A 23,631-nucleotide genomic window follows, 5' to 3' on the forward strand; every position below is an offset into this window, starting at 1 on the left:
GAACACTTCTTCTTGGAGACCTCAGGTACCACGTACAATTTTCAATTAGCTGGTAGCATTAGCCCAGCTCAAGTGCCACTCTTTGCATAAGGAAATCTTCAGATGATTCTAGCCTCGGAGAAAGGGGAAAAACTGTGCTTGGCAATGACAATATATGCCCCAGTAACACGTTTACTATGCCTAGGTTATAGAGCAACAACTATTATTCCATCATAGATTATAGGCAAAAAGATTTGGAGTACAGGAACACCACTCATATTCATTGTATCTGAATACATATTAAGACATAATGGCTAAACCCAGTAAACAAGGAGATATCAATTAAAAGAAAAAATTCCACTGCAAAATTTCTACATTGAGATTATAATCTCTTTCTATGTGTATATATATATTACACACACATACATGTATATGTAATACATATATACAATCAAGAAAGAAAAAAGTATTCCACAGCTAGAATATAAACACATTAAAAAATTACATGAGCCTAAATTCCAAATTTTAAGGAAATTTAAAATTATGCAATTAGAAGAATTTCCGAATACTTAATTGTAACCAAGCAATCTAAGTTTGCCAACTTGCTCCCTGGGTCTGAACAATCCATTGTGTTGACTCATTGAAATATAGGACATAATAAGCATATGTTCATTATAAATACATACTTTGTGATCATTCTGAGACAATTCAAAATGATGAATGGGGTTTTTACGTATATGAGGCCAGCAACAGATGGCCATTTTTTCAATGTAATGACTCAGATCTGCAATGGAATCAGGAGACACTACTTGCTTCCCTCCACTCAGTGATCCTGTTTTCCAGGCAGGTAAAAGCTAAGACTTCGTTTGCCCCAAGTTAATCAGGGGAACTGTTATTTCTACATCCCTCTGGAGGGTACACAGTGCCCATCTTTTGGCTAGGCATTTCCCTCTATGGAATAACTGATATATTTACTTTTCTTTCATCAAAAAGAATTTGTGATGACATAGTAAAACCAACTGAACAAGCCCTTAGTCATATACACAACTCCTCTAAATAATAGGATTGACTTGTACTAAATTGACTAACTCCAGAGCAGTCAGATTTTAAGGCTTTTTTCAGTTCAAAAAACACACATCTTCAGAAGTTTTAAAAATCTTCCTAGCAGAGAAAAGGCGTCATTTGCTTATACAGATCCAACTCAAGTTTCATAATGTAAAGATTCCCAATATATATTCATTCCAAAGAAAAAATGACCTAAAGTTAGCAATTATAGAACATTTTCTCAATTTGGGAATTAAACAAAACAAAACAAAAAAATCATGTGTACTATTGGGTTAAATGCCTTGGATTAAATTAAGAGATAGAGAACTTTTAATGAGAAATGGGTTCAGCAGATAGAACCACTGACTTCAGATAAGCTATGCCTGATGGCAACTACTTAAAAGAGTTAAGTATATTTGGACAAGGGACAAGAGGAGAGATTCTGTGCACTTCCACTTAAGTCCCTGAACTAAGACAAGCAGGTTTTATGGGTAACTGGAGAGTATTACGGTCATAATGATGAAAAAAAGGCAATGCCATAAAGATAGAGCCATCATTATGGTCACCAGAATTATAAGAACTTCTGAATGATTATTGTAACCATCTAGTTCCATCAGCATTTCTTTAGGGATCAAAATACCTCTCCCCAATAGTCAAAATACCATCAAAAATAAAATCACCATACCTAAGTTTTATAATCAGATGGAAACTGAAGGTAGACAAGAATAATTATAGACCCATCTGATAAAATAACAAGTTAGTGATATTTTAGAGATGTTTAACCATGTAAATAGTTCCCTGTCCAAGGGCATCTTACACTAGTGTGACAACTCGGCCAGTAAAAGACCTTTTATTTTCATTCCCTTCGAACACCCCCACTTTCACTCCATAATAGGTATTTAACATTCATAATATCAAAAAAGTCGTATCATCTAAAATACAAAATACTAGAAGGCAGTCCTAGTTCTGTGCACAGCAATGGAAAGTTTCCAGAATAGTAAAATACAGGGTTTCTGGACTATAAGTAATACAATTATACAGCTAAGGGGTTGGGCTCTTCTTTCTCAGCTACTTCTCCTAAGCAAAAGAAACTTCCCTATTCTACTTTGATGAATCTCATGTCTCTTTAAAATAGTCGTATCATCTAAAATACAAAATACTAGAAGGCAGTCCTAGTTCTGTGCACAGCAATGGAAAGTTTCCAGAATAGTAAAATACAGGGTTTCTGGACTATAAGTAATACAATTATACAGCTAAGGGGTTGGGCTCTTCTTTCTCAGCTACTTCTCCTAAGCAAAAGAAACTTCCCTATTCTACTTTGATGAATCTCATGTCTCTTTAAAATAAGGGCATAAAATGACTACCAACCCAGACTATTCATATACTCTTTTCTCTAACCTTCAAATTTCCCAACCTTTTCCAACTTCAGCCAGTCAACTGAAAATTTGTTAGGGGGAAAAAAAAAAACCAAAGTAAAATGTGCTAATATTTTTATGGACACTGAAGACTCTCATAAATAGTAGCTCAATCAGTGGACATAAGATGAATAAAGAATTGAGAAAAAAAGCCTACCATTTTAAGTATTATAAAGAAAAGTATCATGTTTCTTTGGCAAATATTCTTGTAAAATGACACACTAATGGAAGTTGATAGCTGAGAGATCTCCATGTTGTAACTGAAGGGTGCCATTTCCTGCTCCAATGGCATGTAGTGTATTTCTAAATGTATATCTCTGTGTCTATGTCCAGGTTTTAAGGGTCTGATAATGGGCAAATGTCAACACAGTAAGTTTGGAAATTAATCACGAACGTATACCAGATATATTAATATCACTACTATAAAGCATAATGATTTGTTTAAAATGTAAAGGCACTAATTTATGCCTGCATATTTTTAATAATCTTTCAAGTTATTTTAATATATAAATGCAAACCATATTAAATAAATGCATTTACTCATTGTAATTTTATATTCATCTCTTTATAAAAATCACGTGTCAATCTTGTGGGGAAGAAGAGGTCAATGGTTACACCTGTGCTCTCTAAACCATGGCGCCAGTTAAGAGATATTCAAATTACAGGCAGAATGGCCAGGAATGAAAAAAACAAAAAACAAAATTATACTGGATAGTTTTTGTGAATATTACAGCATTATAGATAACACATGGAAAATGCAATAAAGACATAAATAATATAGTCACTGTGATGGTCTGAAAACAAGCCCACAAATCTGACAGCACTCCCATTGAGTGGTTGGGTCCATCCTCTCACCCCTTGAATCTGAGGGACCTCATGCCTGCCTCAACAAGTAGAATACAGAAGCAGCTATGGAAGGAGACTTCTGACAGTAGGTCACAAAAGACCAGATAGTTTTCTCTCTGTTCACCAGAAGCTAGAACACTTCTTCTTGGAGACCTCAGGTACCACGTACAATTTTCAATTAGCTGGTAGCATTAGCCCAGCTCAAGTGCCACTCTTTGCATAAGGAAATCTTCAGATGATTCTAGCCTCCAAGAGTATAAATCACCTTCAGCTGTTCAGTTTGAGACTTAGCTCAAGACCCGAATACGAAGAAACAGAGAAAAACCATCCCCTGCTATGCCTTTCCAAATTTATGGCCCATGGAAGCTGTGAACATTATAAAATAGTTAATTGTCTTATGTCACTAAGTTTAGTGGTGGTTTATTATGCAAGAGTTGATAAATGGAACTCTATTAAGACAGCTGAAGGTAAACATCAAATATAGTTGCAAACTTCTTAAAATACTCTGCCCCTTTCATGATCTCTCCCTTGCTTACCTGTCCAATCAATTGGATAATTCTAATCATATGCTAATATTTAATTTAATTCCAATCGCATGCTCATATTTAACAACTTGTACTTTCCACAGGAAAATCTTTTAAAATCATCCCACCTTTACCTTCTATATACTGCCTGGAATGCCCTTTTGCCAATTATACACTTAGCAAAATTATTTATCTTCAAATCTCAGTTTATTTATTACTCTGAAAAACCCTCCTCACCACACCTTCTCCACCTTCAAATAATGGCACCTTGTCTTATAAAAGATTTACCTATATTTTTTGCCTTTCTCTTCACTTATTGAGCTCCTTCAAGGCAAGGGCTTTATATTATAAATATTCATATTTGAGTTTGTATCTTCAGTGTTTTGCATATTAGGTAGTCAACGTTTGTTGAACGAATGCACTTATGAACAAAGAAGGTAATTAAAAATGGAAGGTAGGATAATAAATATTAAGTGTTGGTGAGGATATGAAACTGCATGCTGCGAGTTGGAGCATAAATTGATAAAATAAATTCAAAACATATTTTGCTAGTATCTTCTACAGCTCCACATAAGCATACTCTCTGACCTGACAATTCTACTTCCAAGTACATGCTACCCCAAAATGAGCACATATATCCTCAAAAGTCATATACTAGCATATTCATATACCACTACTGTAAATAGCTCAAGGTGAAAAAAAATCAAATCCCATCATCGGTAAAATGGATAAATTGTGGCATAGGCACACAATAGAATATTTTATAACAATGATGTCATATGACAAATAGCTACATACAATAATATGCATAAATTTCATATACTTGAATGGTGAATGAGGGAAGCCAGATAAAAAGAGTATAAACTAAGTAAGACTCAATTTACCTAAGTTGTGCATTACTGTTACAAGCCAGGAACAGCAGTTACCTTAGGGGAGGGGATATTAACTGGAATGGAGTGAGAGGGACTTATGGGGTTTTGGTAATATTCACCAAGCTATATACTTACCAAGCTATACACATTTAATGCACACTTTTCTGTAGAGGGAGAGAAAAGGAGGGTTGATATAATTCATCCTAAACTCTTGCCTAGAAAACCCACCAACCAACCCCACCCCATCCTACCCAAGGATCATTAAGTATAAGCAGAATCTCACATTGAGATTTAAAATGTAAAGTCAGCATTTATGACAAAATCTAATGTCATCAAAATTTCTCCTGAAAATTACTAAATCATTCACAAAGACTGGAGTATATGTTTTTCCTTATGCACTTCATTACACCAGGTATTTTGACTTCTAAAATATGAGAATCCCTGAAATCAAAAGAAACAAGAGGAATGTCTACCTGCAAAAGTTTGGGCATTCAAATCTTTTTGTCTTTAAGTTGGATCGAGCTCATGTTAGAGGAGTAGTTGAGAGTTATATAACATGCCTTGTATGTTAAACATATTATGAGGTGATTACACCATATAAAAGCATTAAGTAAACATTTTTTCTGCTTTGTAACTAAGTTTTTGAGATTTATTTGAATTTATCTATATATGATACACTATTTTTACATAGTTCATGTATGTCTCATAGCATCTCCCTTTATGAGAATACAAAATTTTCTTTATTTAATATTATTCTGGAATCATGCCAACTTAGGTCATTTAGTGTCTTGACATTATTTGAACTCTGATTGCACTGCCATTGTTAGTCCAGGGCAATACTCTGTGAACCCATCTCATAGCATCTCTCTTGGTTTTTACTCAGGTAGCAAACAGAAATGGAGCCACTCTACAAGTGAGTCATTTGAAAAAAGAGATTTGGCTTATGATTTAACTTGCAACATGAGGAATACTCAGGCTACATCTCTACTTTAAATATAAAAAATAAAGCATAGAAGAAAATTTCCTCCAGAGCATACATAAAAAGTTTCTAATGCTATTTCACCAACCTGAAAATAATAAGTCAATAGAGGGAGTCTGCAGAAAAAGAAAAAATAAAGAGCAAGCCAGGGAGTCTGAAATTTTCATCCAACTTGATCAAAGATGACTAGGCCACAGAAAAACTATGTGTACCCAGGAGGGTGTTTTTAATATTCACACAAAATTAAGGCTAAATGCTGATGGAGTTTCTTTGATTAATGAGCACTGTGACTTTAGAAAGTCTTGACTTTAGGCTATTGAATTCTGGATAATTTATTTTTTCCACAATCAGAGAAGCTCTGAAATCCAGAGAATCTTGTAATATTATTAAAGACATTTAACATATTTGCAACATCTTCTTAGAGCTACAGAAGCAATTCATAATTCTTCATATAAAATTTTAAAAATGTTGAGAAGACGGGAAGAAGAATACAGGAGGACTAGCAGAATAATTTCTTAGCTTTTCATAAACCACACAGGTGACAGCCTCTGCCTAGACTGTAACAAAGGCTTGCTGAAATTTAGGTTGCGTGAGCCTACCCATAACATGTCAGTGTGAATGGGTGTGTGAACATGTTTATATTAGTATATCAGAATCTGGAAAAAGGACATGTGTGGTAGTCATAAATAATTTTTAAAATACCCTATACTTGATTTATAGAGGCTCCTGCACCTCCTGCTAGTCTATTTACAATCAGTGCTATAGCTATCCTGCTACTTGTCATGGCAAGATTTAGTTAAAAATAGTAGCCAAGCAATGTAACTAAATGCATTGTTTCAAAAGTCGTAAGGTAATAATCATAGTAACAGAGTAGGTACGATCATTGAAATTTAAGGTTGAAACCTAACAACTCTGTTTCTTATTCATATTCATCATTAAATCTTGTTTCAAACAGCATTTTTCTTAATGCCACTATATAAATTTCATTAGTTTTTGTATAGCCTATTGTTACTGTGGCAAGGTGAAAAGAATATGAGCACTGGAGTCAGACTTAGGTTCAAATCTAAGACTAGCCCATTAGAGCCAGATGATCTGAGTAACTTCGCCTACCAGGCTCAGGATGCCTTTGGATAAAAAGGGATATTAAGAGTTCTTATCATTAAACCAGAAAAGTAATGCATGTAAAGCATCTATCACAGCACCTGCACAATGTAAATTATTACAACTTATATTACACATTTATTTTATATTCTGTTGTATTAAATTAACATTAACTAGAAAGAAGAATAAATGGTTGGAGCGTGGTCATTTTCCTGTTAAAACAATCAGTTACTAAAATAAGCTTATCGGTTGGCGCTAAGCTACCTTCACTACCAACAGATATGGAAAATAAACAAGTTTCAAGCAAAAAAATTCAAGAGGGGAAACAATTCCCTATGGATATGCCCTGCTTATTGACATATCTTGTTCAAAAGAAAAGTCACAATTCCAGATAACTTAATCGTTAACTGAATCTTGATAGTTGTTTTTAATTGAAAACAAAAAATACATAAACAGGTGTTTTGTTATCTTCTTGGACCCTCATAAAAAGAAGCTATAAGAGAAAAAGGAATTATAGAATGAAGTGCAAAAGAAGAAATGTTATAATTTAAAGACTAGACACTCCCATACCTACATATGGGACTATAAGACCCTCAAGATTGTATATCTTAGTCATTTTATTAACGATAAACTCAATGAACAACATATGGTGACTGCTCAAAAGTGTTAAATCATTGAATAAATTAATAATGTTATATAGGTGAATAAGGAAAGAAAATAGAAAATTTAAGTATTTGGAAATACTCTTTTTGAAAAATTACAAAATTTTTTGTGATCTTAAGAGTAGTTTCATATAAAACTATAGGCTCAAGATGATGTAAGGTCACTGATATATTACCAAATGCATTTTTATGAGATAAATTCAATTATAATTGCTCTGACTATTCCAGCCACAATTTAGACATAGAATCCAATTATCCATTTCATTTTCATTTATACCTCATGGGCGAGATCATTTATCATGTTTCATGATAATGATCAGAAGACACATGGAAAGTGATTTCTGGAGGTAACAAATTACCTACCATATTAGCATAGCTTACAAGTTCCTGTCAACAACTACTATGCATAAATATGAGGTAATTAAATTTACAATGTGCAGGAGTGTTTGATATGCTACTTGCTTCCTTCACAGCTGCCAAAATTCTGGATTGCTAAATGTAGCAAACCAGTGTGGTTGCAAATCAGGAATCATTATGCCCCAGAACTCCAACGGGTAGACGGTATGCTGGGGCTCGAGATGCTGAGATGCATCTTTCATCATCTGGTATTATTACTTCTTGCCACCGAACCATCCATCACTGCTGCTGAGACAGCTTGAAATGATAGTCCTGGACCCTCACATTACTGCTCCTTGAACTCTGTCTCATCCATCTTTTGCATCATTCCTGATTCACAGCTAAGTACCCTCTCCTGGCTGCAAAACCAAGTGTGAACCTTGTAATGCCTTTAACCTACAGTGCCTCTCTAGTAGTAATTGATTTCTCTTTAGTATGGAGCCACTGTTCAGAAAAGACTACCCATGGTTGCTGATGCTGAAAGATGATTTTTAGAAGACCCGATGTACAGAATTCCAATATTTTTAGGAAAATGCACTCTTATTTGCAAGTTAGGCTTCAGAATTGCATTCATATTTCTATTGGAATATTTATCTTCAAAACTCAGAAACACAAACATAGACACAGACACCGTTGAGTGTACAAGGACATGCACCAAAGGCCTATAACATATTTAAAAATGCAACATTTCAATTGGAAAATTATTAATCAGAGTTTCAAATATGTTTAATAATAAAATTCAAAACTTTTCGGTACTTAGTATGTTGAACATTGCAAGAGGTGTTTATTCTTGACAATGCAAACAAAAGAGAGGGATTTAGAGTTAGACGTGAGAATATAAGTGAAAAAAATAAGCCCTTCACCCACCCATTTTTTCCCTCCTCACAGATGTTAAGAGAACCTTCAAAATGATACCAGTAACACAGTGGTTGGTGTACCATAAACTATTCAAGACTAAAGGTTTTAATTCAGCTCCATCTGAATGCTGTTATAAAAGTTTAATAAATCAAAATGATCAAAATGTTCCCAGTGGCAGATTGAGATTCAGTTTCCAATTCAAATTCTCTTTAATATATGGCTTCTCTGACATCTAGCATTTCTATCGTCCATGTTGAATTCCAAACACCCTACTTTTCATCATTACTATTCATCAACCAGTCTGGTCATGGTAACTACTTTTTAGCAATCCTGCACAATACACAGAAATGTCAAACCTAGTGGCTGTTTTAACATAGGAAAATTATGGCAGGTGGGAACTCTTTACCCTTAAGTAAATATTTTCAAACTACCCACTGCACTGAATGACATTCCTTGAGGATTGAGAAATGCCATCAGCCAAAAGTCCTAGAAAGAAAACCCCCCGCCTCTCAATCCTTTAAAACACTGATGTAAGAAAAAGACAGGTCTAAGAGCATTATTATCAGGAGCAATCAAATCTGAAGAGTAGAGAAAATGGAGAAGGCTTTGGACCGTTTTCTTTATTCCTATGAAGTCAAAAGTTGTACAAAGAACAGGAAAAAGATTTTCACTTAATAGCCTCAAATTCAGTCAGGAATCTACATTACGCAGCAGCAAAAAAAAAAAAAAATACTTAATTGAATACATGTGGTTTTATCATAGGTTTAACAACATGAAAAAATCTAATAGTATTGGCTAAGGGCTCTAAAATGGAACAAAATGCAAAGAATTTCTATGCACTAAGTACTTAATATTTACTCCATCTTGAACTGAATACTTATTTAATACCCTACAATTAGTCTAAGACTTACCAAGATGCCTAAAGATTTTAAACCTGCATGTCTCCCCAGAACCCAATCAAAAGTTTACAACAGAAATTATCATCTATGCTCTCAAATTAGTTCTTCTATAATAAGTCTTATGAATTTCTGTCCACAATACAATATTTCAGCCAGTATCTCATCCTAAAAATCTAGAAGTCTCTTTTGACTTCTCTTCCTGTCATTCACAATGCTCTTAACGATAGTTCTGCCATAATTTCACACTCCTGAGCTGTTCTTTCTACCATACAGCCCCGCAAGAACCCCTTACCATCTCAAGCTTTTAGGATTATAAGAGCCCCCTAAGCTTTGTGAAAACTCACCATTCTGCAAATCATCTTCCTTCCTGGTTTTCTGAGACAGATACTAACACATGACTAACCTACATGAGTAACCTATTCCAATACTACCAAAGGTTTCCACATCAAATGACATAATTTGTCTCTCAAATTCCTCCACAATAAGGCCTCGAAGTACAATTTCAAGCTCATCTCAGACTTCTTCCCTGGAAAACACTGTGTTATAGTCAATATTTAATACTAGTCCATAGGAACATGTGTTTCCCTATATCATTCCCTCTGCTTGGAATGCCTTTATTTATCTTCAGCTATCCAAATGCTACCCATCCATCAAGGGCCAGATGAAACCTCTCCTCCTCCGCAGCACATTTCTTAACCATAAAAGGCAGTCATGAGGCCGGCCTCCTCACACTGCACATTAAATCCATGCCATGCACAGGGTACTTTATAACTCACACTGTATTTGTTTCTTTGACAACAAATATTTGATTATATCTGCTGGACTTTGGTCATGGTGCTTGCTACAGAAATCCTATCATGAACAAGCAAAAGAAAACAGTCCCTAAATTCATCAGTCCATTGGAGGCAGATATTAGGAATGCAGTTATATTTTGAAGGCTTGCAAAGGTGCACAGCAAGCGAAAAAGCCAAGGCCCAAAGGGAGCAGAAATCACCGTGCATTAAAGCAAGTGAAAGAAACCCAGTGGTGCCAGAGATTGGTGAGCAAAGGAGCGACTCATGAAGGACTGAAGGATGTGAGCACAGCTAGAGCAGGCAGGACCCTGGAGCTGTGTTGAGACATGTGGAATTTATACTACATGAACAGGAAGCCACCAGAGCCAGGGAGCAAATATTCTGACTCACTCTATGTCACATGGCTACTGGTTGCTGTGTGAAGACTGACTTGGAGGAGACAAGTGCTCACGGAGGGAGGCCACAAAGGATCTATTTATAGAAGTGCAGGAAAGAGAAGACGGTGACATGTACAAAGTGGTGGCAGTGATGACAAAGAAAAGTGCTAGGCACTCAGAGAATATGCAATAAAATACCGATAAATGAAGGAAGCAATTAACATACAACATACAAATTTCATACAGAATTTTATTTGCTGTAGTTCTAGCAACACAGCTATCTTTGAGACCACTGTCCTGTTCTGCACATACTTAATAACAGCAGGCGTTATATAGAGATCTTTTGAAAATTTTGACCTAAATAACTTTGGAGAAAAAACTGTAAAACAAAATCAATGAATTCTCTTTTGTACTAGAAAGTAATTGCCATTTGGCCTTTAGGTATTGTGAAAAAAAAAAAAATTCAGTAGAAATCTGAGTGAAATAAGAACGTGAAAGCCTACATCTATTTGAGAAAAAAGTCTCTATAGAAAGCAATAGCAAGCGTAAAGGCCCTAAGGCAGAAGTATGCGTGGAAGAGTTGCTATGCTTGCTGTCTACTAAGGAAGAATATGAGTGATAGGAAACAAATTTGGAGTGGCAGCCAGGGGATACTTCATTCAAGGCCTTCTAAAACAGGAAAGGACTGTGACTTATTTATTTTTCTTAATGTGAAAGGAAGCCACTGGAGGGGGTGGACTAGCAACATGAGAGTAGCAATGGTACCCTCCATATGTATATGAAGACTAAAGAAAATGCCAACAGCAATTATGAAGACATAAATAACCATGTGGGTAAAATTTCTTCCTAACGAGGGTACAGGTAATTATCCATTTGTTGTTTGTTTGTTTTAACACAAGGACAGATTCTGCACCACCACTACTAAATCTATGATTCCAAATTGTGCAAAGCAGAAAGACAAAAATATTTTCTTAGTTTAGGGCTCAGAAAGCAGAAATTGGACAGCAAAAGAAAGTTATATTCCTATAACCACGATAAGTTATATCCTAAAGTTTAAAAGTAACTTTGTTCGCATATCTCGTAAGAGATGAGAATACATCTCCATATAAGAGATGAGAACAGACCTGTAGGCCCTAATTTCCTTATAAACAAACATCGGCACTAAGGTAAAGCTGTACAAAAAGAGACTGTTGCACATTTATGTGTTGAGAAAAGCTGCCCTACATTTTGCCATATTATTTAATCTCTGCCCAGTTCTCAGTCCCCAAATCCTCACTTCTAACATTGAACTGGATCATTTTTTCCTTTTTTCTAAAAAACTAATGACTATGAACTAATAAACACAATCCATGTGGAGGACTAACAAAATATGTTTATATGAATTTACTGGTGTTGACTTTATGCTTGTTTTTAATTTTTACTAGACTAAATATTTCCTAGAAAGGGTAAAAACATTTATATTAACTCAGATGGAAAAGAAAGTGCTTTCTGAGGTACTATCATAAACGCTGAACCAGTTGGTTTGGACTGATGTATTCATAATCAATAAGTACATACTATTCTCTACCTCCTTTGTAAGGCTTCTAACTACAATTTCATGAATGTTTTCTGTTATCTGTGTATTTCCTTGTTTGTACTCTTTGTAACAGTCAGGTTCCTGATCATGTATTATTAGTAAGCAAAATGTGTATCAGCTGGCTTTTTAAAAGATGTGAATATTTCAGTGGCAAATAATTTATCTAAACACAAAAACTCATCTGTAAGTTATCTGCTGGTAGGAAACTGCTATTATTGACCCTCTGAAAGACAAAATGGAGGGGAGAGTGGGAAAGACTCAAGAACTAAAATTAATGAAGTGAAGTCCCACCACAACACTTATAGTGCATTCTTTACTCATTATACCACTAAACACTATGAATTATCTCTGCCCTCACTGATTGATTTCAATCTGTCTGCTCTAGGGCTTCTGCTCAATTAACATTCTATAAGACTCTCACAGTATGACATTATTTACCAGATTAGTGCTTAATACAGGGTTTTGATGGAATTTTGTTGGCTGTTTTTCATTTGTTAGGAAATCTTCATTCTTCTAGAATTAAAAGTGTGACCAAAATCTAAGTGAAAAGTCTGTGCCAAGATAGTGAGAAATTCTGCATCTTCCTAAGGAATTAATTAAATTATAAATTGCTTGAGGGTTGAGACTATGTCTGCTATTTCTTTGGTGTTTGTCCGTGCCTATTACCATGTTAAGCACTCAATAATGTCTGCTAGCTGATTTTCCAATGAAGTTGCAAAGAAACCCAGAGAGACTGAAAACTCTTAGTTCAAATTGACATTGTTGCTTTCTTTTTGGTGTGGGGAAAGAAAACTGGTGAACAGGGAGTGGAATATAAATTACAAAGACACTGTTAGTCCATGAAGTAGATATAAGTCCCCTGGTAGAAGTTGGCCCAAATTACATTTATCACAAACTCCAAGAGAACTGAAACTCAAAAGGAGATTACAGACCTACTATCAACACTCTGAAATCAAATCCCTCTGAGTTCTACAAGAACAATTATTTGCCATGTAGATGATTCCACGTCCTTCCTGATCCTTTGCAAATTCTTAAGAAGAAAGCTCCAACTAAAGCAAACTCTGCAAAGATTCACTTCAAAGAGCAGTGCTATATACGTCACTCACCTGTGGAAGCAAATTCAGAAATCCTTGGGGAAAGAACTCTCATTACATTTTTATTTTACAAACAAACTGAGAGAAAACAAAAGGAAAATAATCATTTGGGCAAAGACAACTGCTACACTCTACCATTCTTGTAGAGTACCAATAAGGAAACTCAGAGGGGAAAATTAACAGAAAAAGTATTTGGAATAATGGTGTGCAGAAGTGGATCAAACAGTTTCAGTAATAATATTGAATCCCAGTTAATATTAATATTAAATTTAAGAGGCATCTTTCCCTACTACTTTTAAATAAACATAGGTATGATCATTATTTATTAATGCTTTTCAGCTTTGAAAAAGTATTCCTGAACTGATTATATGAACAATTCAAATCAGTATCCATTTTCTGGTTGCACCACAATATACTATCTGAAATAAGAACATCTAGAACTCTTTTGCTCATTTAGAATTTAAATAGGTACCAGACATCTTAAACACCGAACCACCTGAATTACAAGTAGGTGCTATGAATGAGAGGAGACTCCAAATGTTTCTTTTATCATACTCAAGGGTAAAAAAGTAAAATTTTAAAATATGAGACATTAGGAGACTCCTCCAAATCTGAGACATTTAGCATCCACTCACTGTATGTGTTTTCGTAACTATGTAGGAGTATTTGGGGAAAATTAGTATGTGACTTATCAATGTATTCTAAGACTTCATTATTAATAGTTCAGATTTTATGAAACGTAGATGCTTAAAATTGCATTCTCCCAGCTAACTCCAAACTTCCTGTCAAGTTGACTAGCTTTCACAATATAAGTACAGAAAAGGGGTCTTCAAGTCACCATTCAGAAAAGAGATCTTTATATGAATTCATGAGTCTGACAGCTGTGCTATGAAAACTAGTTAAAAATCAATACTGTGTGATATTAAGTGGACTACTGAAGGTCTCAAGCTAGAAATTCGATGGCCTTTAGCTACGAAGTAGCGAAAGTTTTAAAGTATTTTCTACTTCCCAAATGTCCTTACCTCCAATATAGAAATACTAAAATGAAACATTCAGATTTAATTTTATACACAAATAGAATACTAGACTAGAATATTGGTCAAACTGAGATTATTTTTCAGGTGAAAAATATCTCATGCTAACCTCAAGAGTCACCCTTATTAGTTCATCTGAGAAAGGAAAGATGCTGGTTCAGACACTACAAAAAATGTCCATCACCACTTCCTTTATACCAGCAAACTTCATTCCATTTGCAGGTGAGAGCAGGTATGTAATTCATCAGCCATTCCCTGCATCTTCCAGGGTCAGTCCTCTGCTCTGAATCCAACTAAATAATTTTGCTTGTTAATTTCAAGAAAAGTACTATGTGTCTTTATGCAAACACTGTGCTAGGTGCTGAAGCAAACAAAGATGAACTACATAGGCTCTGATAGAACATAAACTACACATAATTACAGTAAAAGCAGCATCTGGAAAGCTCAAATGCAAATCTTGTGTTAGTTTTGACTTCTTTCCTTTTTTACATGTGTAGTGGATAACTGGTACTAAGCAAATGATTGCATTAACAGCTCACCACTGACCAAGTAAGTTATGATCCCACTGATTACCTATGACACATACTGTTACTTGATTTAGTGTCATAATACCCCTCTCCTATTTTATCATATTCCAAAGTCTGTATGTCCTTCAAGGTTAAGCTGTACTTTCTCTTGAAATATTTTCCCAGTTACTCTCTTATCTGAATAGAATGAATAATTACCTCTGAATAACATATTTATGATCTAGAGTCCAGTGTACAAAAGTTCTTTACTAGACATACTAGTTGCCTCTCCAATATCCACCAACGCGGGTTTTTAATAGCTGTGGGAATTAATGCCCTCTTTATCCCCAATTGGATGAGACCAAGGAAGCATGTAGCCATATTGCTACCCTGTGACTATGAAGTGAGCCTGGCTTAGGATAAAAGCCACCATGGGCTGCAGAATGAAGGATTTGGAAGAACCTGCATCTTTGATGACTTGATCAACCAACCCTGAAGCCTGCCTATCCTACACCTTCCAGTCACAACAGTCAGTAAATACCCTTGTGTTCAAGCTAGTTTATACTGTCTAACAAGAAAAATATTGACATCAATTTGAATTTCTTGTGATTTTAAACTCCAACTCTGTGGTACCCACCCTGAGTAAAGCTGGGTAAATGGATTGATATTCACCCCAATTTCCAGCTAGAGGTTATTCATTAGGCACAGATATTATTAACTGAATACTTTTTTATTTCCTAAGCATTTTGATAATGACTAATAGTTGACATAAAAATTTCAAAATTAAACCATTAACAATGACAAACAAAAAAACTGTGATTTTCAAATCAAAGAACTTACAATGTAATAATTTCACAGGTAAAAATGATAGATATAAAAACAAACAATTTGGAATAGAAATTGAGTATGTCAGGCGTAGCGATCAGAGAATTTTATAAAAGTTTATGCAGGTCAGTTGGCTAGAAATGTAAGTGGGTCTTTGATTTAGATAGGTGGAAAAGGAAGAAGGAGAAAATTGCAAATGAAGTAGAGATTGAGCAGAGCGATCGGTAGCATAATTCGACCATGAAGTTGGTGTTTTCAGTTTGGAGCTTGCAAACACCACTTCAACTTGTATTTCATACTTTTTACACTTTGATTTTGTAAAACATCAAGCAAAAATGTCTGCTCTTCATCTCATCTCTGTAAAAACTTCTTTGTCAATAAAGATTGGCTTCCGAAAGCTAAAGATGTTATCATTACTCAAAATGAAGCAATGTTAAAGTCATGACAAAGTAAATTCTGTTTCACCACACTTTTTTTTTCCTTCCTCTGGCTGAGGGAAAACATAGATCGATACTCTTCAGCATGAGAATTTTTCAGTGAAATTTTCATTTATAACAAATAGCAACGAAAAAGCCTTAAGCGTGCCCTGTCACTTTCAGTTTAAGTGAAAATGCACTAATAAACTCTTACCCTTGGGTCATCTTTGACAACAGGCAATAGTATGCCAGCTCTTATTAAAGACTATTCATATCACTGCCCCAAAAATTTCCTTTAAAATTACCATCTTTTCTATCCATGTAACAGGGTGTCAGCTTTAAAAGTGCCAATGAGAGATAGGACCTGTCATCACAGTTAATTCTCAGCACTGTTTCAACACCAGGACAGCTGACCCTTAAAGGTATGTTTTTGGTTAGCAGTATCTATTTGGTGGTCATCTGGACAAACAAGAAAACGTATACCTCTATACTGGTTTTCAAATAAAACAGCAAAGTATCACCTATAAGTATTACAGAACAACCTAAAATATGTTGAAAAGAAAAATAAAACTGCACAAACTATCAAAATATATTTCTAAAATATTAGCAGACTCTGGAAAACACATTCAAAGAACCGTCATATTTGAACCCAACCTTCCCAACATAAAACTTAAAAGAAGGCCGGGTGCGGTGGCTCACGCCTGTAATCCTAGCACTCTGGGAGGCCAAGGCGGGCAGATTGTTTGAGCTCAGGAGTTCGAGACCAGCCTGAGCAAGAGAGAGACCCCGCCTCTACTAAAAATAGAAAGAAATTAATCGGACAACTAAAACTATATAGAAAAAACCAGCCGGGCATGGTGGCGCATGCCTGTAGTCCCAGCTACTCGGGAGGCTGAGGCAGAAGGATCACTTGAGCCCAGGAGTTTGAGGTTGCTGTGAGCTAGGCTGACGCCACGGCACTCACTCTAGCCCAGGCAAAAGAGTGAGACTCTGTCTCAAAAAAAAAAAAAATCTATATTAAACACAGCAGGACTTTCTTAAAAAAGAGAAAAAGAAAAAAAGAAAAATGCATCAAAATTCTCAATGAAATTTAAGGATTTTATAAATTTTATTGAAATAATTATTTATTTTACAAGTAATGCTCCTAGAATAGCTGTAATATAGTTTCCAGGTAAAGAAAACCGAGCTTTGATAAATGGTAAAATCTACTTGTTGATTAAAACATGAGATCTGGTATTGAAAAAATGATTTTCTTTTAAAATAAACACTCAGAAAATATCCATACAAAAGAAGAAACTATATAAAGGGAGCACCTTGATAAAAGCATCGCTTTCTTCTACAATCTGTCCAATAAATATATCATGGGATGACTTCCTCGAAAAAAATGTATAGATAACTATATAAATATTGTAACTATATATGATATATATTGTACATAACTATACATAGTATATATACTGTATGGTATTCAAAGCACTCTAAGTACACTATTAAGACACCATGTCCTTCAGAGGCTGCATATAGTGAATGCATATATAGTACTATGAAGATACACTGAGCATTAAAATTCAATAGGACACCCACATTCCAGTACCTACAGCATATTAATCACCCTGAAAATTACCCAAGGACACCTTCAGGCTTTCAAAATTAGGTTCAAGTGAGAAAGATGCTAGAATGGGGCTTAACAAAGATGAATATCCATGCATCTGTGAACACGGGATAAATCATTTCTGTGCCTGAACACTGGAGTCAAATATTATCATATTTTCTTATTATTCGATAAATTGGGGCTATGATCTCATGAACTTCTGCAGGTGATATGAGCTGACTACAGGGATACAAGAGACGTTTCCTTGAAAACACTCATATTTAATCTACAAAGATAAAACTTTTTAATAAGCCATATGGTCTCCTCCCAAGATAAAGTATACAAGAGGCTAACAGCATTATTCAGTAATGTTAATGTGAGAGAAAGCTGGGGTAGAAAAGAATGAGCTCGCCATTAAGAATCAAGAAACATGGGGTTATATTCTGGCTCAGTCAACTATTAGATTTTTGTGGCTATGGGCAAATTATCGAATAGCTTGAATTTCACTTTCTTTCTCTCTAAAAGTATGAAAGGTTAAAGTATTAAAATTAAGGAAATCTTGAAATAATATATGTAAAAGACATTTGATGCCAAGCATTATAAATCGTAGTAACCAGAATATGGATGTATCTCATAGTCTCTTTCCAGGCCCCTGGCCTTGGCATGTTCTGTGCTCTCTGCTTGCTGGTGCTTCTTTCTTTTCCCCCTGCCCCTCCACCCATCCCCCCCTAACCTGGGCAACTTTTCAACCTTCAGATTGTTCCTCAAAGAGGACTCATTGTTAGATGCCTTCCATGATATCTCTGACAATCTCAGCACAGTTTAGATATTTTTTCCCAAACTTATCCTTGAAGAGATTTACATAGTTTATAATTATTTTCATTTGTGTCTATGTTGATTGGTGCTCAATACCCTAGTTAACAAAGCTACTTTCTTTTACATTTTCACCTGGCTGAAGTCCTCATTGTTTTTGTTTTGTTTCTGTTTGTTTGGTTGGTTTTTTTAATGATTTCAACTCAGTTGTTACTTTTTCGAAGTGGCTTTCCAGACCACCTTACTAAAATATTCTCTGTCATTTTGTGTCTTTATTTTTCTTTATAACATATACCATGGCTTGATACTACATTTTCAACATCTACGTATGTAGCATGCCTAACATATCTCAATATTAAGGTTCCATATGAGCAGGGACTTTATACTTTATTTATAATTGTATCTTTACAACCTAGAACAGTACCTGGAATATAATGGGGACTCAGTAAATTGTGAATGAATGTAACATATGTTTTGCACTTGTACATATCTTTCCAGGATTCACTACAGATATGTACTGATAGGTCAGAATTCCTGACATTCCTCTAGTAACTTTAGTATACAAGAATATTAATAAAGACATCTTAGCAGTTCTAACTTTCTAAGATTCTATAGGGAGCACGAATTAGTGAACATTTACTACTATTTTTATACTGGTAAAATTTACAGGTTCATGAGAATAGAATGATTGACCTTGCCTTCATTGCCACAATGCTTTGAAGAACAAAAGAGTTTTAAACAGGAAGAACTAGATCTAAAGTTAAAATGCAAACTAGATGATAGCAAAATGGAATAAGATATTTTATATATTAATATTCAGGCCTATTAGAGCATTATAAAATAGATCCCTTTTGACGGAAAACACTTGTTGGAACCTTGAAAAACTTTACAATTACATTCTTAATTTTACCTTAAGACATTACCAAAATTTTTTTTTTTTTTTTGAGACAGAGTCTCACTTTGTTGCCCTGGCTAGAGTGCCATGGAATCAGCCTAGCTCACAGCAACCTCAAACTCCTGGGCTCGAGCAATCCTACTGCCTCAGCCTCCCAAGTAGCTGGGACTACAGGCATGCGCCACCATGCCCGGCTAATTTTTTCCTATATATTTTTTAGCTGTCCAATTAATTTCTTTCTATTTTTGGTAGAGACAGGGTCTTGCTCTTGCCCAGGTTGGTCTCGAACTCCTGAGCTCAAACAATCCATCCGCCTCGGCCTCCCAGAGTGCTAGGATTACAGGCGTGAGCCACCGCGCCCGGCCTCAAAACTTTTATAATAATATGGTTTTTATATACAGGGTCTTGAGATTAAAAACACTATGATTTAGAAATCAATCAATATACCTGTAGAGTTGCTTTTGTTCTAACAAAGCCATACGACTTAATAAAGTAAAAACAATTTTACCTTACCTCTCACAATAAGTTGAGCAAAATTGGACACACCAGAGCCTCGTTCTGACTGAGTTACACAGCGATACAAATCCTGGTCAGTTTTTGTCACTTCTTGCAATCTAAAGGAAGCAGCAAATCTTCTGTGATTGATGTTCTTAGTCTGGGCTACGGGTATATCTTCTCCATTTCGTCTCTGCAAACAGAAACCAATCTTTAAAAACAGATTGTTAACCTTCCCATAAATCCAAAGCATCTCAGCAAGCAATATCTGTGATAAATTATTCTTGTTGCAAAATTAGGGGGAAAATGTCTATGTAGACCCACAAATTTTTACCACTGTCATTTAATCAGGAAAAGGATGTAAGTGAATACTGGTATCCTTTAAAGGACATACGGCTGATATTAAGGTAGTAAACTTCATTTTCCATAAAATTGCTGGTATACCAGAGTATATGAAATAACAGAAAAGTTAACAGTTCCATGGCAAATGATTCATTTCCTTCATTCTTCCAGAACAAATGAACAAGCTTCTTTTAGGCCTTATACTATACTGTATGTGCTGTGTTTGTAGTCAGCAGGCGACTGAGACCATGCCCTATGCATCTCCGTGTTCCAAATATGTAGCATCTGCTGGCCTCAGAATGACAAAAGAATGCTGATGAATAATTTAAGTTCAACCCAAAATCTGTACACTTTCCAAACTTCTCTTTGGTATTAATGACAGCCAATTTATACACTTTAAAGAACTAGTCAAAAGAGCCCAAATGCTAAAAGCATATCTGTCAGCTTTCAAAATGAAATATTAGAAAACATATTTATGATATCAGGGTATCTCACACAAGACTAATAAGCATAAACTATAAAGGAAATAATTGAAAAATTCAACTATAATAAAATTTATAGCTTCTATATGTTGAAAGACATCATAAATAAAGTGAAAAAGGAAAGTCATGAACTGTGCTATTTGTCAACAAAATAGCCATCAAAAGATAAATAGCCAAGATATAGAAAGATCCTCTACAGTTCAATAAGAAAAAAGACAAACAACTCAATCAAAAAATGGACTATAAAAGGAGAAAATGTATATGTCTAGTAACTATGAAAGGTGACTGTCAACATAAATTTTAAAATTTCTATAAGTCAAAGACAACACAAAAGGCAAAGAAAAGCCACAACTATGAGAAAGAATTGATAATGATCCTCAATCTTATTTCTTGTCAGTGAAATGCTAAATATCCCTGGTATTTTTCATATCATTTTATACAGTAAATGTGGGAAACAAAAAATGATAAAATTCCTGGTGGAACTGTAACTGTTAGAGTGATTCTAGAAAATTACTTGTTATATTTGGTAAAGTTGAGAATGCACAAACCTCAGGTCCCAGCAATTCCACTTCTAGGTTTCTACATTGGAATCACCTGGCATATGTGATCAAGGAGATTCATACAAGAGAGCTGAACTCAGCATTGTTTGTAATAAACAAGGAAAAGACCCAAATATTTCTGAGTAGTGGATAAATATTAATAAACTGAGTTTTATTCATTCAATAAAATACAAGGTAGCAGTTAAACTAAGCAAACTTGGACCAGCAATGTGCTAGTAAAGTTTGGAACAGATAGTTGTTCAACCAAAATAATAAAATGCTGATTGGTAGCACTTGTTCATTTCTGTGGCATAAATACTCCACTACGGCCACTTTCAAATTATCAATATGATATCATTTGTCTCTCAAAATTCCTGAAAACTTAACAATTTTCTGGTACTCATTGGCTCCAGCAACCCATTGACTAGCACTACATGTATGAGTTTTTAAATCTCAAAGAAATATTCTGGAACAAAAAGTCATGAGACAAAAGGACAAAATGTTGACTTCTATTTAATTAGGGTGGTGGGAACATTAATGACAATTTTATTGTCTGTGATTTTTTTGTATGTTTGAAATATTTTATATTTTTTAAAAGGGTAAATGATAAAGAAGATACTCTATTGTTTTAATAATCTTCTAAATCCTAAAATTTACTGTATCTTTAAACACACTTTTCCACATTTGAAATCATATATATGCATATTATGTAATATATACATATATGTGCATGAATATGCATACATACATGCATACCTAAGGACACCAAGTTCTCATTAGGGTTTTGTCATTTTTTATTCATTCAGTGTTTTGTTAATTCTTCTCTCCTTACCCACCCATCTCATGATTTTTGTACCAAGATCCGCTACTCATTAAGGAGGAGAAAAAGCAGCTTATATTCCAAAGCCCTGAATATAGTCAGCCTAAACTCTTTCCCTACAAACCACATAAACACAAAATACCATTACACATGCATATCTCAGATTGCATTTTCGATTAGCACATCATTTCCATACAATCTTTCTAATTAGAAAGCAGACCAGCTTCATCTTATCCTCCTCTAACGTACCCTTCCCGTTGTGCTCTCAAGGTGTCATCTTGCTCCCTGCCATTTATATGTCATTGTTGTTCTGCAAGACTAGCCAATGTCTGCTGCCCGTCCTGCCTTCTGAATTCTCTTGCCCATGCACACACCCACACAAGTCTTTTAATACTATGTCTTTCAAAACCTTTCTACTCTTGCGAAGAGATTCTGAGTACCCTTGAGGTTTATCTCTCAATAACCATTATTCCATCTTTTCATCTTAACTGGCATTCTTCTCACAATACCACTTTCTCAAAGGATGGCACAGTGAGGCACAATTTCTTCTAGTACCTTACACCCTCCTTCAGGGAGAGCTATCAATATCCTGGTTCCTAACTTGCAGATCCTTTTCTTCCTCTCCCAACTCAACCACTTCTCAGCTTCTGGAATTCCCAGCATGCCCAAATATCATTCCTATCACTGGGAATATTCACCATAGTTCCGTGAATATTCCTCACCATAGTTCTGTGAATATTCCCAGTGACTCCAAACTCACTTTGGTCTCAGCGATGCTCTACCTAACAACATCCAAATTCCTGTTCACTGACAGTCTCCTCTGCAATCAAAACTGCCCATGAGATTCCACCTCACACTCCTTCCATTCTGTGCATTGTCCGTGAGACCTCACCTTCTGACCCTTTACTTTATAGCCAGCCATTTCAAAAAAGCTTTTATTAGCCTGAAAGAATTATCGATTCTCTTAACTTTCTATTGTTCATGCATTGCCATATATCGAAATTGTACTATTTCTTTACAATTATTCTAAAATTACTGAATTTTGCTGAAATCAGTCATTTGCTCTTGTGAAAAACATGTTATCCAAAAATGGAGATTAGCAACTTTTATGCATTTCTCGATTCCCACAATGACTTGATCTATGGTGTCTGGCTCCTTCCTTTCTGCCTCAACTTCACATTCCATCAGCTTATATAGACTCTCCCCTTTCTATTCTTGCTAGCAGAGTCCTGAATACTACCTCAAAAATCCCATAAAATGTTACTATACAGAACTTATTAACTGATTGTTCTACCTTAAATCTCTTCTACTATAATATTTTCTATATATGTATTTTTATCTCTTTGTATACTGAAATCATTCTGAAGGTAGGGTTTCATGTCTTATTTTTATTCTTCAATGTCATCTAATATATATTATCATTATTTAGTGTGTGCTCAAGTACTTTTTTTTTTTTT

At 35.1% G+C, this 23,631-nt stretch overlaps 1 protein-coding gene across 1 annotated transcript in view; it reads right to left on the bottom strand.

Annotated features, from left to right (window-relative positions):
- Positions 1–23,631, bottom strand: part of PTPRK (protein tyrosine phosphatase, receptor type, K) — a 471,942-nt gene that overhangs the window by 265,946 nt on the left and 182,365 nt on the right. The window contains exon 6 of the mRNA XM_012660791.1: positions 20,010–20,184. Within this exon, the coding sequence (XP_012516245.1) occupies positions 20,010–20,184 (175 nt within the window). The remainder of the gene's footprint in view (positions 1–20,009; positions 20,185–23,631) is intronic.

The sequence above is a fragment of the Propithecus coquereli genome, unplaced genomic scaffold, assembly GCF_000956105.1.
Source record: "Propithecus coquereli isolate 6110/MARCELLA unplaced genomic scaffold, Pcoq_1.0 Scaffold68, whole genome shotgun sequence".
Classification (NCBI taxonomy): domain Eukaryota; kingdom Metazoa; phylum Chordata; class Mammalia; order Primates; family Indriidae; genus Propithecus; species Propithecus coquereli.